We start from the raw sequence: 15,115 nt of genomic DNA on the forward strand, positions 1-15,115 counted from the left end.
GCAGGGATTTTTCCACTGGTGACCACTATCATATCAGCCGACTCCTCCTGACAGTTCAGGTGATATATTTAAAAAAGTGGCCTCAGAGACTTGTCACTTTTGTAGCTTTGGGGTGTGAAGGTATGATTAAACTCGCAGCAGAGTCATCTGGATGCAGGCGGCGGTCGAGGGACACTGTGGTACAGACGTGCCTCGACTCCTCTCTGCAGCATTGTGGGGAGCAGCTCCAGCGTGGTGGAACCGAGCAGATGGTGAACGTATGCGGCGCTCATGCATGCCATCATCACCTTCATTAGTTGAAGGTGACATGTGACATCATCGGGCCCGTGTGCATTATGGGGGCCAGAAAGAGTTGTTTGCTTCTTTTTCTTCTTTTCATTGCTGCGTGGTTCAAGGTTGTCGATGGGAGGTATTGTGAGTAATCACAAGGCGAGTGCGTGCACGCACACACACACTCGCACACACACGCACAGACTACATCTCGAGCCTCCCCCACTCTCACCTCCTCCCAGCATTAAGGTAAATAAGGGCTTCCAGCAGAGAGCCAATGAGCACGGGCCACTGAGCAGAGATGCATGTTTGTGTTGCCTTCCTCCCAGGACCCTGCTCGTTTATCTTGGCTGTCAGGTAAAGGGCAGACTCAGAGAAGGTGAAACTTTTTTTTTTTTTTTTAATAAGGCCGGGCTTGGTTTCCATAGAAACTGCAGGACAACATTACAGGGACGATGATAAGAGAGCAAAGTCTGGTCTCAGGGCATCCCGCAGTGTGCCACATTGTTGCTGGAGACATTTGTGTTTACGTCAGAGAAATGAAAGAGCTATTTAGATTAATTTTCAGGTAGCCTCCAGACTCAGACCTTTTACTGCAGGAGGTGAGATTAATGAGAGCGTATTCACACCCAGCTTTCAGCTTAGGTCAGGAGCTAAGAGGGAGGTTTCCGCTTATAAAGAGGTGCTGAGTCTTCTGTGGGTACAAGCTCCCTGATAAAGGCAGAAAAACGACCTCCAAAGACTGCCCTGCTGTTATTTTATTTATTTTTTTACTTCTATGATAAGGAAATGATACAGCTGGATTTGCCTTTTGAAGAATACCTGAAAGATATGAGGCTAAATTACTGACTGTAACTTTGAAAAAATAAATAAATAAAATAATGGGGGGAGAAAAAAAAGGGCTCCATTCTAAAAATGTCAATATTGCAAATGAGAGCGACCCACGCAGTCAGAATATTCTCCCAGCTAAAAGAGCATAAAGAAGAAACAAATTGCACAGGTAATGAATACTTAATGACTACTACATTTTTCACTTTGTGGCAGTAAATGGGATGCATGTTTAGTTAACAAATGAGAAGGAAATCAAAGGAACAGAAGGTAGCACATGCACCGTCAAAAGCCTGCAGCCCAGAGATAAACCAAGACAATGATACAGAGATATGAGAGTCTTTTGTTTCCAGCCACAACCCTGCGAGAGAGAAAATTAAGTCTCTTCTGGAGCAGAAACTCAACATGGACATCGTCCACGAACCGCCATGAAGTAAATATGAAACGAGGCCCCCGTGATAAGGCAGCAAACACGTCTAATTCTTGTGCAGACATGCTCAGAGCCACTGCTGAAAGTGCCGAACTCACCATTAGGCTTTTTTGTCATGCATTCAATCGACAATATGACCATCTCAGTGACAGAATAAAAAACACACACAGCTCTCTGCACATGAAACAAACACAGAAATATCGGGAGGTTTATTGTCAATGTCCACTGCTGAAATAGCTCTATTAAATTGTTTACTGGTCTGATTTTCACAACTATTCCCCGCTATGAGCTGTGATAACAGCTTTTGTTATCAAAACAATATTGCTGTGTCCTTGCGATTAAATCACGAGGCAGGACTTCTCCGTCAGCCTCTCCAGCTCTTTATAACATTCTTTTACGACTAAACAAATAGATCAAAGGCAGGGCTTCTCTCACCGCTGCTCCTGTTTTACGAGCATTAACTTCACTTTTTTTTCCTACCAACTCTATGTTCCCTGTTTTTCAGCGGCCTGTGATTTATACCTGAGCTAAAGAGGAAGAGCGCTCCGCGGGGACCGACTCTGCGTTTGCTCGACGGTGGGCGGAGGAGGCCGAGAGATCGCGCGAGGGTTGAGGGTGTGCGCTCTGACAGCTCATCAGTGGACAATGAGGCCTTGGCTGTTAATGTCCTGCTACCTGGCATGCTGCAGGGCCGCAATCTGCTCCAGATGCTGGAGGCAGGCGTCCAACGTCTGGTGGCAGGGGAGGGGGGAATCAGTGCATGAGAGGCAAATGGGAGCAGAGTTGCTGAAAAATGAAAGGGACACGCAAACACGCGCGCACATACAACATGCGCCACCTGCCGCCAGTCAACTATAAATTTACAGTTTCTTTGGCGCGGTGGTCTCACTGGCAGTTACTGTAGCAACATCACTGATAATATCTGAGCACAAATAAATGAAATCTCTTTTCCAGGAGGCTGGATTGAAAAATTTATCTGTTCAGAGCAATCATGCATAATTCGAGAACAGGGAGGGTAAAGCAGACACACACACACACACACTCACAAGGATACAAGAGGGACTTATGAACTCAATTTAGGCAGCCAGACAGAGTTCTTGATTCTGTCACTTGGGATAATCGTCAGGATGTGGTACTCTGACCGAGCCCCCGCGTCTAAACCCAGGCAGGATATAAGGTCATGTTGGAGTGGAACTCTAGCCATGCAGCACCCAGACCTCAAGTGCTCCAGTGGTTTTGTGGTTATCTGCAGCAGCCAGCTGTCGCACAGAGGAGCTTTTCAAGAACGTCCCCTCTCCTCTTCCTCTGCTTCTCAGCTTTCTCCCACTCTCCCTCTCTGCCCTAATCAAAACCGTCCAATCAAGCCCGCCCATCTCCGTCCTTCTCTCGTGTTTTAACTTTGGGAAAGATGGGTAAGATGTGAATTCATGTTTGTTGCTAAATTTGAGCCTAACACAAGACACTAATACAGCTTCACAGTCTGTTGGTAGCTTCTGAGGTACTGGTGAGTCAGGATGTTTGGGGTTTTTTGTTTTTTAATCCAAGGTTTGAAGGGAAGCAGTTCTCTTACTTGCATGAAAGTGACTAAGAGGACAGCTATGCATAATATATTTGACAGCGCATGTTTAAAAGGTTATTCCTTCCTGTTCAAAATTAGGTCAGTCCATCGCTGCAAACGAACGGAGGAGGCGCTGAGACTCGATGTTCTGCAGCGTGTCTGTTTATCATTTAAATTTTGTTTTCTGTCTGTCACTGTCAGGGACAACATGGATAAAAACCGCTGTTCTACGGCATACATCATCAGAACTGAGGAGCAGAGGAGTGATCAGCAACCTGGCATGGTCTTTTCTTTGGCATGGGTCTGGAACCCAAAGTGGGAGCTCCACCTACTGGCCAAAGCGAGGCAGAACTACCTTTAAAAAAAAAAAAAAGCAGGCCTGAAGCTGAAAGGTTTGGATTTACAACTGTGGTGACAGCTGAATGTGACACGACTGCTTCGCCGGCAGGTTTATTAATGGATGAAGAGCGGGCGTAGTGTGTGCACTGAACAAAGAGCCAGCTGTGGTATCATGTTTATTTGAGGCTGCACAGCTGGAGAGCTCTTTAATACATGCACATGTAGAATGACTTTGGCATAAGGTAATTATTTTCAAATCTTGTGTTTTGTTGGAGGGCTCGACACAGACCTGTTTTATGCAAAATAAATAACAGTTGCAAGTATTTACTCTTGCGACTTTATCAAAACACAACATGAGGAAATGGGCAGAAGTTGCAGCTTTCTTTTTTTTTCTTGAAATTGATTCACACGATTGATCAAAGCCATCTAAAGCAGACACAACCCTGAAGCAGCAATAGAGAAGCATTTCATGTTTTCTAGGCTATACAGCAAAATATTTAGACAGTTTAGTTGGTACTGAACTTATGAGGGAAAACAGTTTCAAAACTTTTAATAAAAGACATTTAAATTAAGTTAACTGAGACTTTGGAAAGTAGCTTGTCAGAGATGGTGAAAAGTGGATTCTCTAAGTGCATCTCGATAACATTAGGGTATAATTATAATAAAAAATATAATAAAACAATACCTCCTAGTAGATGGGCCTATGGTATAACTTTGAAAATTTAGCTGATTGATCTTTGACCTGGGAATTCAATGTCTTCTGAGATCTTAAGCAGGTGCACCTGTGTTATGACTTTCAAAATCCTACATCACCTTGTTCCCGAGTGATTTTGTTCCTGAGATTTTCAGAAAACCTGACCTTTGACCTTGAGCTCAAGGTCACTGGGATTTGAACTCAGCCAAGTTTTTAAGTAGCTGCACCTATAGCATCAAGATGGAAATCCTAGATGATGTACTTCTTGAGATATTGAATTCACAAGATTTTCAGAAAACTTGACCTCTGACCCTGAGGTTGAGGTAACTGAGATTCAAATTCATTTGCGATTTTTAGTAGATGCCCCCGTGGTATGAATTTCAAAAATCCTGCAACATCGCCTTGTTTTCGAGCTAACACATCAATAAACTTGGGTCTCCACCCCACCTACCCGGCTGGGTGACAACAATACCCCATCAGCCTTTTACAGCTGAGGGGTGAAAAGGTCAAGGGTACCCAGAGCTCTCTGGTTTCCCATTTGACTTCTTTAGTCCAAGTTCTACTGATCATACAGTCCATGTGGAAGGAAAGGAGAGATTGCATTTCCCAAAAATTAAGTCTCAAAATCATGATGTGATAAAAAATAGCTTAATAGCTGTTTTTTTTAATTTTGGTGATTTTGTAAACAACAAATGTAAGAGGATGTCTTAGTCACAGATATCTGCTGCGAGCACAGGAAGCCCCTGGAAACCTGGCCGCTGGCACCAAAGGCTAAGTCAGCAGACCAGCCGGCAGGTTTCCAGCGAGGCTGCTCGTTAGATGTTAGAGATTAACACAAACATCAAATGATTCCATCAGATTTTGCTCCACTTGGTGATTTCTATGATATAACCGCGACTTTGATTCTGATATAAAAGGGAGGGAAAAAAGCATTGCTCAGAGACACATGCAGCATGGGATTAAGGGTCACCAGCAGTCATTGCTGAAGAAGTTGGACAGTGCTCCCATATTTTAATATTCGGCGTATGTTGTCCCCTCATGGGAATTTTGCACTGAGGCTGAGACAATCCTCAAATGAGCTGCGTTCCCTGAGCAGGCTGGGATAAACTAAGCTCTTGATGCTTCTTCAGTGGATTCCCATTAGCAGAGCTTGAATGCTGTCATTTCATCTAAGCCAGGGCAAAAATCACCTGAGCTTCACATCTAGTTGGGAAATAGATGTGAAAATGAGCCAAAATTATAAGCAAACGATAAAGGAGGAAAACTGAAGTGAGCAGCGAGGACCTTCACATAAAGAATCAGTCGGTTCCTCTGCTCACAGAGCACACATTGAAGACTCCAGGGCTACAACTCCAGGGCTCTTATTACCATGTGATTAACCTCTTCAGGATTAACCGGGCAGCAAAGACACGGCAAAGGTCAAAGGTTAGCACTCAGACAGCCACTCCAGCATAAAAGGTGCCCTATTAAATGAAAGGCCACGCTGAAATCTGCCCGCCTGTCTTCAAGCATCTTTTTGTTACACACTGTGGCATTCATCCCGCTGTACTCATCACTACATGTTAAACTCCAACAGCATGCAAGGTCAGTTGCCTTATTACCGTAAAAATACCAAAAAAAAAATAAAAAAAATGTTGTACTCAATTAGAAAAAAGCACTTTGAAAATATAAACACGCAGCTAAACACCTGGTGTGTGTTGGCAGCAGTGAGAAAGACTGCAGGTGGGGAGGAATTAAAGCGAGCCTACGCCGGAGGAGGTAATCATGAATAAAATATCACACTCTGGTACTTGTTGAGGCTTTCTAGCACTGGTATAACAGCTGGTTGTTTTCATCCGCTGGTAGGAATTGTAAGAATGGGAAAGTATTTACTACATAGCGATGGGAGCACCTGAGCCATGATGCCAATCAACAGGCTGATGAGTACTGAGCAGTCAATACTACTTTATTACACGAGTACTCAGTACTGACCACGATCAGCTTTGAAATTAACATTAATAAGTTCAAACTCTGCATTTTACATGGTTGTGAAACCACTTAAAATCCTTAAACTGCCTCTGCGGTGGTTAATGGAACAGCAGATATCTTAACATTTGCCTCAAATAAATGGAGGTAAAAGAGCACCAGCTGAGGACTAGTGCTTGAAAACAGGACTTGAAAGAAAAGAAAAGAAAAGAAAAGAAAAGAAAAGAAAAGAAAAGAAAAGAAAAGAAAAGAAAAGAAAAGAAAAGAAAAGAGCCTTATAAATACAGGCACAGTAAAAGAAAGTACACCCCCGTCGGCTCTGAGGTTTTACATATCAGGACATTTTAAAAGATTATCCAGGCTATATTAATGTTAGGTCATTAAAGCTGTGATGAACACCAACACATGACATACTACGCTCTTTTTATTCAGAGGTGGCTGTGGCTCAGGTGGTAGAGCGGGCCTTCTACCAGTCCATGTGTCGAAGTATCCTTGAACAAGATGCTGAGTCCAGATTTGTCCCCAGTGTGCCCATCAGAGTGCGAATTAATGTAAATGTTAGATAAACGCAATGTATGAAAGTGTGTGCGTGAATGAAAAAGCACTACTAGTGCTCAAACTGAGTGGAGGGTGTTCCATAAGGATTCGTCTATTTACAAAATCCAGAAGCTGAGAAAAGCTCATGATTCAGGATCCTGTAGAACCAGCTTTTGTAGTAACAACCTGAAGTAACTGTTTTCAGTCTCTCACATTGTTATGAAGAAATTCTGAAATTCTCTTCAAGTTCAGGTTTGCATTGAGGCTCAGCTCTCCTCTTCAACATTTAAATCAGATTGAGATCTAGACTTTGACCACAGCAGCACGCTGATTCTTTACTTTAACTGATCCTGTTGTAGATTTGCTGATGTGGTTGGAATCATTGTACTCTTGCATTATGTTCACACGCTGCTTCTGCATTGGGGCTTAATTTTTACAAAACAACACAGTATAATATATCCAGTTCAAGTTCATCTGAGCGTGGCCACCTCATTTTAAGGACCGGACTTTTGTCATGATAATATCTTGAAGCATAAAACCTTAACATGTAAAGAGGTTGAACAGCAGCTGACCGAAAAATGGTCAAAATTCTGCTTTAAACCTGGACAATAAAGACTACAAAGCATTCAGCGCCAGTTAAGAGACAGCTTGCATGAGAACATGTTATTACAGATCAAAGCAGCAAATTACGAGGCTGACTGCTCTGCAGGGATTGTAAATTGAATAAGTTTTTCTTATTCTTGTCATATTTGAGGTGAAGGGACCAGAGGCAGCAGCAGCAAAAACATCGGACAGCAGCAGCCCAAGCCTCATAGTGCAGGAATATGAGGTGAGGCGCACACTGAGGGCAGTGAACCCCAGGAAGGCCACCGGACCAGATGGGGTAACCGCAAAGGTCCTAAAAGAGTGTGCAGACCAGCTGGCTGGGGTCTTCACTAAGATCTTCAACACTTCACTGTCCCAGTCCTGCATCCCGCCGTGCCTAAAGTCAGCCACAATTGTCCCACTGCCAAAGCGTACTAACATTAGCAGCCTCAACGACTACCGACCAGTTGCTCTAACACCTGTTATAATGAAGTGCTTTGAGAAACTGGTCCGACGTCACATCATGTCCTGCCTGCCACCCACACTCGACCCGCTCCAGTTTGCATACAGAGCTAACAGATCAACTGAAGATGCCATTGCTACAACGCTCCACACCACCATCTCTCACCTGGAAGTGCAGGGCCGTTACACCAGGCTGCTCTTTGTTGACTTTAGCTCTGCTTTCAATACGATACTCCCGGACAGACTAATAGATAAACTGCTGGAAATTGGACTTCCTTCCACCACCTGCCGCTGGATCAGAGACTTCCTCTCAGACCGTGTACAGAGAGTTAGAGTGGGGCCTCATCTTTCCTCAGCCCTCAGCCTCAACACCGGCTCTCCACAAGGCTGTGTACTGAGTCCCCTACTGTACACTCTGTACACACATGACTGTGTTAGTTCCCACCCAGACAACACAGTCATCAAGTTTGCAGATGATACCACTGTGGTGGGGCTCATCTCAGGGGGAGATGAGACTGCATACAGAGCTGAAGTTCAGAGGCTGTCAGATTGGTGTGCAGACAACAACCTGGACCTCAATACCACCAAAACAAAAGAACTGGTAGTTGACTTCAGAAGGAGGAAGTCCGAGCTGCAGCCTGTCAGCATCAACGGGGAGTGCGTGGAAAGGGTCTCCAGTTTCAAGTTTCTGGGTGTGCACATAGACACAGACCTCCAATGGAGCTCTAACACCTCTGCGGTCTTAAAGAAGGCCCAACAGCGTCTCCACTTTCTGAGAATCCTCAGAAAAATGGACCTGAAGAAGGAGCTGCTGACCGTCTTCTACCGCTGCTCCATTGAAAGTGTGCTGACATATTGCATCGGTGTGTGGTTCTCCAGCTGCACCACAGCACACAGAAAGGCACTCCAGAGGGTCATCAACATGGCCCAAAAAATCATTGGACATCCTCTTCCCTCCCTGAAGGACCTGTACAGCACTCGCTGTCTCAAGAGGGCACGCAGCATCCTACGGGACTGCACACACCCAGGACACCGGGTGTTTAAGCTGCTGCCGTCTGGCAGGAGGTTCAGGCTGCTGAGGTCCCGAACAAATAGACTCAAGGACAGCTTTTACAACAGGGCAATAGCCCTGATCAATGTAAATAGCTGACCTGACTGGATACCTCCCTGGACTTTTTAGGGGGAGGTAACAATGTTTAAAACGATAACAATAATATTTATATTTATAACAAGGTGCAATAATAATTAATGTGCAATAATAACAGTGTGCAATACACATACACTTATTCTTCTTTTTTATACCAAGTTAATATACTGTGTTGTGTTGTTTGTTACGTTGTGATGTGTCATATCGTGTCGTGTTGTGTTATATGTAGTGCCGACGTAGGACAGTTTTTCCAATTTCATTGTACTACTGTACTATGTATGACTGTGCAATGACAATAAAGAGTTATCTTATCTTATCTTATCTTATCTTATTTACACATCCACGGCTAACACATTGCTTCTGTTCCACACAGAGCCTCGCCGTGGGGTTATAACAGGTGAACTTAGCTGTCACCAAAAGAAGAAGAGAAAAAATCTGTTTATTATCTATAACACAGATTAATTCCTCTTGCGATTTCTTTCCCTCCCAGCATGAGCGACAAACCGGGAGACAGAGAAAGAATGGGAGAACTAATTCCCCCTTGAAGCAAGGCCACGTCATCGACATGAGATAAAAGCGGCTTGTGTTTTTTCTTTTATGATCTTATCTGATTGTTCTTTATCTCTTTGTTTACCAGGGACCGTGATGAGGACATGCATTAAATCTCTCTTAAATCTCAGGCTCCTGTGTCATGTTTTTTGTGCGCAGCCTTTTTATTAAAAACGACAAAGCTTTGGTTGCCTTAGTCCTCCTTTAAGACCATAAAACAATCTGTGCCAGCACACACAAAGAGCTGTTATAAAAGGCATCCGTGCACAATCCAACGTACAGTTTCAGACACGTAACACGCGCACACGAACACACACACACGCGCACCAACTGCACTAATCGTTTAAGGTCTCAGAGGCCTCGATAAGCTTCTGTAAATCAGCCACCAGCCAGCAGTGAGTTTTATTCCCCTCTCTCTCAGTGGATGTTGGGTTATGACCCGTAGGCAGGAGGTTATTTATTGCTTTTGTCTCAGCTTGTGTTGACTCCCAGCCACTCATCTATGGTTCTAGGCTAATAGAAAGCAGCACAAGATTGCAGATCTGCAGGAAGGCTGCTAAGCTGCAGGGACTTCGCTCGATAGTCTCCTCGGAGCCCGGTCTCCCCCGATTCTTAATGTCTCTCAATCCTTCTGCTTTTGCAGTAATGGCAAAATCAAAATGAAGTGAAGCTGTGAGTGAACCTGAGGTGAAGGACTCCCTATCAATACGTGTTAGCGTGAAAGTGGAAGAAAGAAAGGAGGGTTAAACTGCAGAGGAACGCCCACAGACCATAAGCATTTCCCAGCGGCTGCTGCCAGACATGATAGACAGGCTGCAGCCTGCTGGCCTGCCTCTTTCTCCGGCACTTAAGAAACATCTCTATTCTCAGAGATGGCTGCACTCCATTGCGATGGAAACCCGAGGTGTTAAGGCAAAAAATAGCAGAAGATGAAAAGAGTAAATTGTCGACAGCAGAATGAAACTTAACCTTGATACTCCGTCTCCATAGTAATGCCACTTCTGATAAGCAGCACTGAGCTACTTTCTTAAGAACTCTGAATCTCTCCGTTTGCTGTGAACGTCCTTTTCCCCCGCTCCTTCCCTCTTACCTTCACAAGGCGCCGCGAAACAATATCAACACAGCTGTCATCCTTTACAATAGACCGTCTAACCTGAACTGGCAACTCCAACCTCACTGTGGCTTGAAATACAGGCCCACCTGTCGTTTCAGCAGCCCTGACAGCAGCTGACAGTTAAGAGGAACAACCGCAGACTGAGAATATATGAAGGGGTCCTTGAGTGATGACAGCACGGGTAAGATCGAGAGCTGTGATGTAATGGAGACAAGGCCACTGACGGATACCGTGAAAGAGGCCAGGTTGTCTGCTCCAGCTCACAACCATTCATATCCAAGATCTATGTGTGCGGGCAGTAACAGCTAATAGATTAATTCTACAGTGGTGTCATGGTGTTTGTAGGGGGCAATATATACGAGCAGGGTCAGATGGTGCACAAACAGCCTATTCATGACAGGAAAGAAGGAAACCTTTGACCTCATGTAAAATGGGATTATACTTCATGTTTCAACAATATTGCATCCGTCGTTTTAAACAGTTTAAGAACCTTATTTGGGCAAATTTAAATCAATCGGGGAGATAAGTTTATCTTTCCATCCACAGCTGATATTTTCAAATCATTACCTCAAAGTCCGCTTCAGTCCTTTTACACTCGAGCCTCTTTGATGCACACAAAATTCCCTCCAGTCTCTCAAAACAGTGACTCTTCAATCTGAATTTTGGGAAAGTTTCTGGAAGAGCAAGTAAAGGGACGGGTATACTGAGCAATCACACACACATTCATACAAGCACTTTTTCCTGTGTCTCAGCGCTTGGTCTAACATTTGCACACACACACTCGCACCGGGGGAAACTCAGATACGGTGACAGGCAGACTGCAGGGATCTACCGACCTTCCAGTTGGTGGGCGACCCGCTCTACCTCCTGAGCCACAGCCGCCACTGAACTCGTGGATCGCTTTTGGGCTCAGACACTGCAGATTCTTCAACCGTAGACTAATGTTTGGGCTCTGTGTTGTAGCTAGAGGCCCAGCTGTCATCAGTGAGAACAACTGTTCATATGAAAGTTTGAAAGTTTGAAATATGACAGTTTGAAAGAGATCAATGTTTGGTCTCTGTAAACGTTTGAAGTCCATGCTGAAATCCAGACTTGTAAGTGTCATAAAGTCATAAAAGGACAAATTTAAAGAGAGCAGTAAAGAGATGCACAAGAAGACAACCTTAAAGGGTTTTTTTTTTAAAGCAACCAAATCTTTGAACTACATTATTGTTTTATTCTTGTCAGTTCATTTAACAGTTAGTCTTCCTTGCAGGCAGAATTCTCCACCCAGGGTGTCATGTTAGATTGCACGTGTGGCTTCAAGTTTAGCTGAGACATCACAGATAGCGCCTGCATGTAGGTATGTTGGTCTCAGCTGGGTGAGACTAACATACTAGCAAGAAGATTGCAAAGAAACTTCTAGCAGACGAATGTCAAAGCAGCCTCCTCGAGTCAAACCGTGCACGTGCATGAATCTGCAGAGTGAAGCTAAAACATCACATCAAAAAGTGTCACTTCCTTCCAAACTGCTGTTAGCAGTTTTCTTTAAGTAAGCCTATCAACCAAAAACAAAACTGTTTTTCAATTCACATGCATCTTTTAGGCATTTGAAAATACCTGCAGTATCATTTCTAATATGAATTCGATGAATCCTTTTGTATCACTGAGTGTTGGCGTGTCTCCGTCAGCATGATGCCAGAAATTAAACGATAAAATTATCAGTGACGGATTCTGACAGCATGCCCGCTGGCTAAATAAACTACAGATGGGAGACAAATTAAAAGAAACACCTGAATATCACATCAAATTTTGATGATTATCTCTCCAAAAACACCCTTGATCCCTCTAAATTAATTTCAGAGGCTTACAAAAAAAACGTCTTATCTAATGTGTCACCCCGTCTGTATGCATCATTTACATCTTTAAAACAAACCTTTTAACGATTTCTGTTCCGTTCCAGCAGGACAGCGCGTCATTGGATGCGAGGTCGCTCGCACACAGCTGATCAGCCAGGCCGCCGTAGTAAGTGAGGTACAGACGCAGACTGCTTAGAAAATCCCTGCAAAAGCAGCAGCCACATGGAAGTGCGCAGCTAATTAACTTGTTCAATAAAGCGTTGTGCATTTTAATTGTGCATAAAAACCATTTAAAAAAGACGAAGAAGAAGTAGAATGGCACCATTTCTCCACATATCTGACATCTTCCTCCCACTTACTTTCTCCTGTTAGCGAGTGAGCCTCCCGGCGCTCTGACAGACGCTTTAAGAGGGATGGATTCTCTGCTGCTGCTGTGCTGGATGCTGACCGACTGAGCAGGCTTCCTGCTTGGTGGGCCGCACAGTTTGTAAACCTATAACCCGATGAAACAGACAGAAATTAAACACTCTAAACACTGAGGGAGAAACAAGCATTTAAAGAATTCGCTCGTTAAACTGTTCTGGCGCATAACAAATTGGCCTTAATTTATAGAGGTGAGTGGCACATGTTTATACTGAAGCCATTAGTGCAGCCAAGCCTATCATGTCCAATTTTTGAATCTACTGTATGTGCAGGGTTGTTGAGCAGCAGCAGCTTTAGTTGACCACTAGATGGAGCTGTGGTGCCTCAATTAGTTCTGCAAAGTTGATGTGCTCAGAAGCAAGCACCCCGGGGCTTCCAGTTCCCAGCAAAAGCTGCCTGAATTGAGCTACACGTCAAAAGAAAAAAAGTGCCTCTAAAGATGTTCTCATAATATTGAAGGATTTGCAATTTCTGACCAAACAAACACTGATGTACCTGTGAGGAGTTATTTAATTTATTAAAGGTAATTTATCCTATTAAACCTAAATAATACCTTCAAGACTTTTTCAAATTCCTTATTAATCTCCTCTTAATCTCAGACATTAACAGATCTACAGTGGACACCAGTTTTACCTCCTGCAGAACCTCAGCACAGTTTGAACTCTACTCATCTCAAACAACATTAAATCATTCGTCATGATCTAAACCTGTGCCGAGAGCCGCGGTCCATTTTCCTGAGCATGCCTGACAGCATCACGAACGAGCCTGTGAATTCCCAGAAGCACTTGCTCCAAATCCTGAGGTCCATGCATCCTTGCTGACAGGCCCTCCAGCGAGCGTACAAACTCCCTCCAGTGGATGTCAATCTCTGCCATGCTCGCCAAACACCCTCGCATCACGTTGATGCAGTAGCCCATGCAGGGCTTGGACTGGGTTAAGCCCTGTGGAGCAAAAATTACAGAGCGATCAGTGCTGACGATAAAAGAAGTTTCATTAATTCAGATCGATACGCTTGCTTCAGAGAGGTCCATCCGTACCTGGCAATGAGGGCAGTAGTGCATCTTAAGCAGGGCCCGTCTGCACTCGCGGCTTAGCTGTAAGTGGTCCGTGGTATTGATGACTTCGATTCCCAGGTGCAGCGCCTGAAGAAGAAGCTTCCCAGAGACCCCGGAGCGAGCAATCTGATCGGCCAGGTGACCGGGCACTCCGCCAAACGGTCTGACGCTGCGGCTTAATGACCTCACGCACTCGGCGTGGCCCAGCGATACGCCGCTGAGGCTCGGGCTGATGAGGTGATCGTAGACCAGAGGGAAGAGCGCGTCAAAGAAGCGCTGCACTAACTCATCGACGCTGAACTCAGAGCCCAGCAGGAAGAGGCTGATGTCAGTGAAGAGTTCCCGCACGGGACCCGCAGCCTGATCAGCCATGCTGTGGTACAAATCCTGGAAGAGGGTGGTGGTGTAATTCTCCGCCTGCCACAACAAGGCCTCGAAGGACTCTGAGATAGACAACAGGAGAAAGAAAAAATTCAAAACTTCATATTTCAGCACCTTTAATTTGAACTCTACACTAGGAGTAAAAGATGTGAAAGATACCTGCTATGCAACAGTCATCGTCACGCCTTTATTGACATATACTGAGGTGTCAGAACTCATCATTAAGGAGGATGTCAAATATATAGAAAAGGGTTAAAGCCAACAAGAGCAGGATATTCAAAAGGAAAAGCCTAAAAATCCTCCAACAGAGCTTCTAATAATGGCTAAAACTGCTCTGGCATGAACAGAGCTACATACACAGTACAATACTCTTATAGAACTTCTGCTTCCATTAATACCAAATCAAGAGAAACAGAAAGGAAGACGAGTCTCTAGGGCTCCCAGCAGGGGCTGCAGCTCCCCGCGTCTTTCCAGAAAGAGCGAGGGGAGTACGTGCAGGGAAGCAATTTGTTCTCTAATCAAAAGTTGAGCTAACAAAGAAAAATGGCAAAGAAAGAGACTGGAACACACTGAAGTGGGGACTGCTGTGATACATAATGTGAGTGGAGCTTCCGTACATACGCAGTGTTTAACCAGTGAAGCGATTCAATTCATTTAATTCAATTCCTCTGTGAAAAAGGAAATTGCATCTATCCAACTTGCACACAAAAGGCACGTATATTCCAAGACTCTTTGTTTCTTCTTTCCTGGCTGAACACGTAAAAAGTCGCACGTGAGCGTAAGATTTCCTGAACATGATGTGAGAACGCCTCTGCGTTTTCCCTACAAGACGGAATAATCCTAGCACAATAGGGCATGGTTCACAAGGGCAGTAAGCTGGCCTTTATCCCTTTGTCTCGGCTTATACCTGAGCCACGGCCTTTCTCACATCATGTGCTTG

The 15,115-nt window shown here is 44.4% G+C and overlaps 1 protein-coding gene across 2 annotated transcripts in view; it reads right to left on the reverse strand.

Moving 5' to 3' along the window:
* The window catches only part of gpc5a (glypican 5a), a 174,388-nt gene that overhangs the window by 128,137 nt on the left and 31,136 nt on the right, over window positions 1-15,115 (reverse strand). For both annotated transcript variants that reach the window (XM_085456169.1, XM_085456177.1), the window contains exons 3-6: window positions 13,777-14,237; window positions 13,447-13,680; window positions 12,676-12,809; window positions 12,394-12,519 (exon numbers count right to left, since the gene is read on the reverse strand). In XM_085456169.1, coding sequence (XP_085312295.1) covers window positions 12,394-12,519; window positions 12,676-12,809; window positions 13,447-13,680; window positions 13,777-14,237 — 955 coding nt within the window. The remainder of the gene's footprint in view (window positions 1-12,393; window positions 12,520-12,675; window positions 12,810-13,446; window positions 13,681-13,776; window positions 14,238-15,115) is intronic.

Source organism: Copadichromis virginalis, linkage group LG1 (genome assembly GCF_057382275.1).
Source record: "Copadichromis virginalis isolate Kocher_CV1m ecotype Utaka linkage group LG1, C_Virginalis_male_GT1.1, whole genome shotgun sequence".
NCBI classification, from domain to species: domain Eukaryota; kingdom Metazoa; phylum Chordata; class Actinopteri; order Cichliformes; family Cichlidae; genus Copadichromis; species Copadichromis virginalis.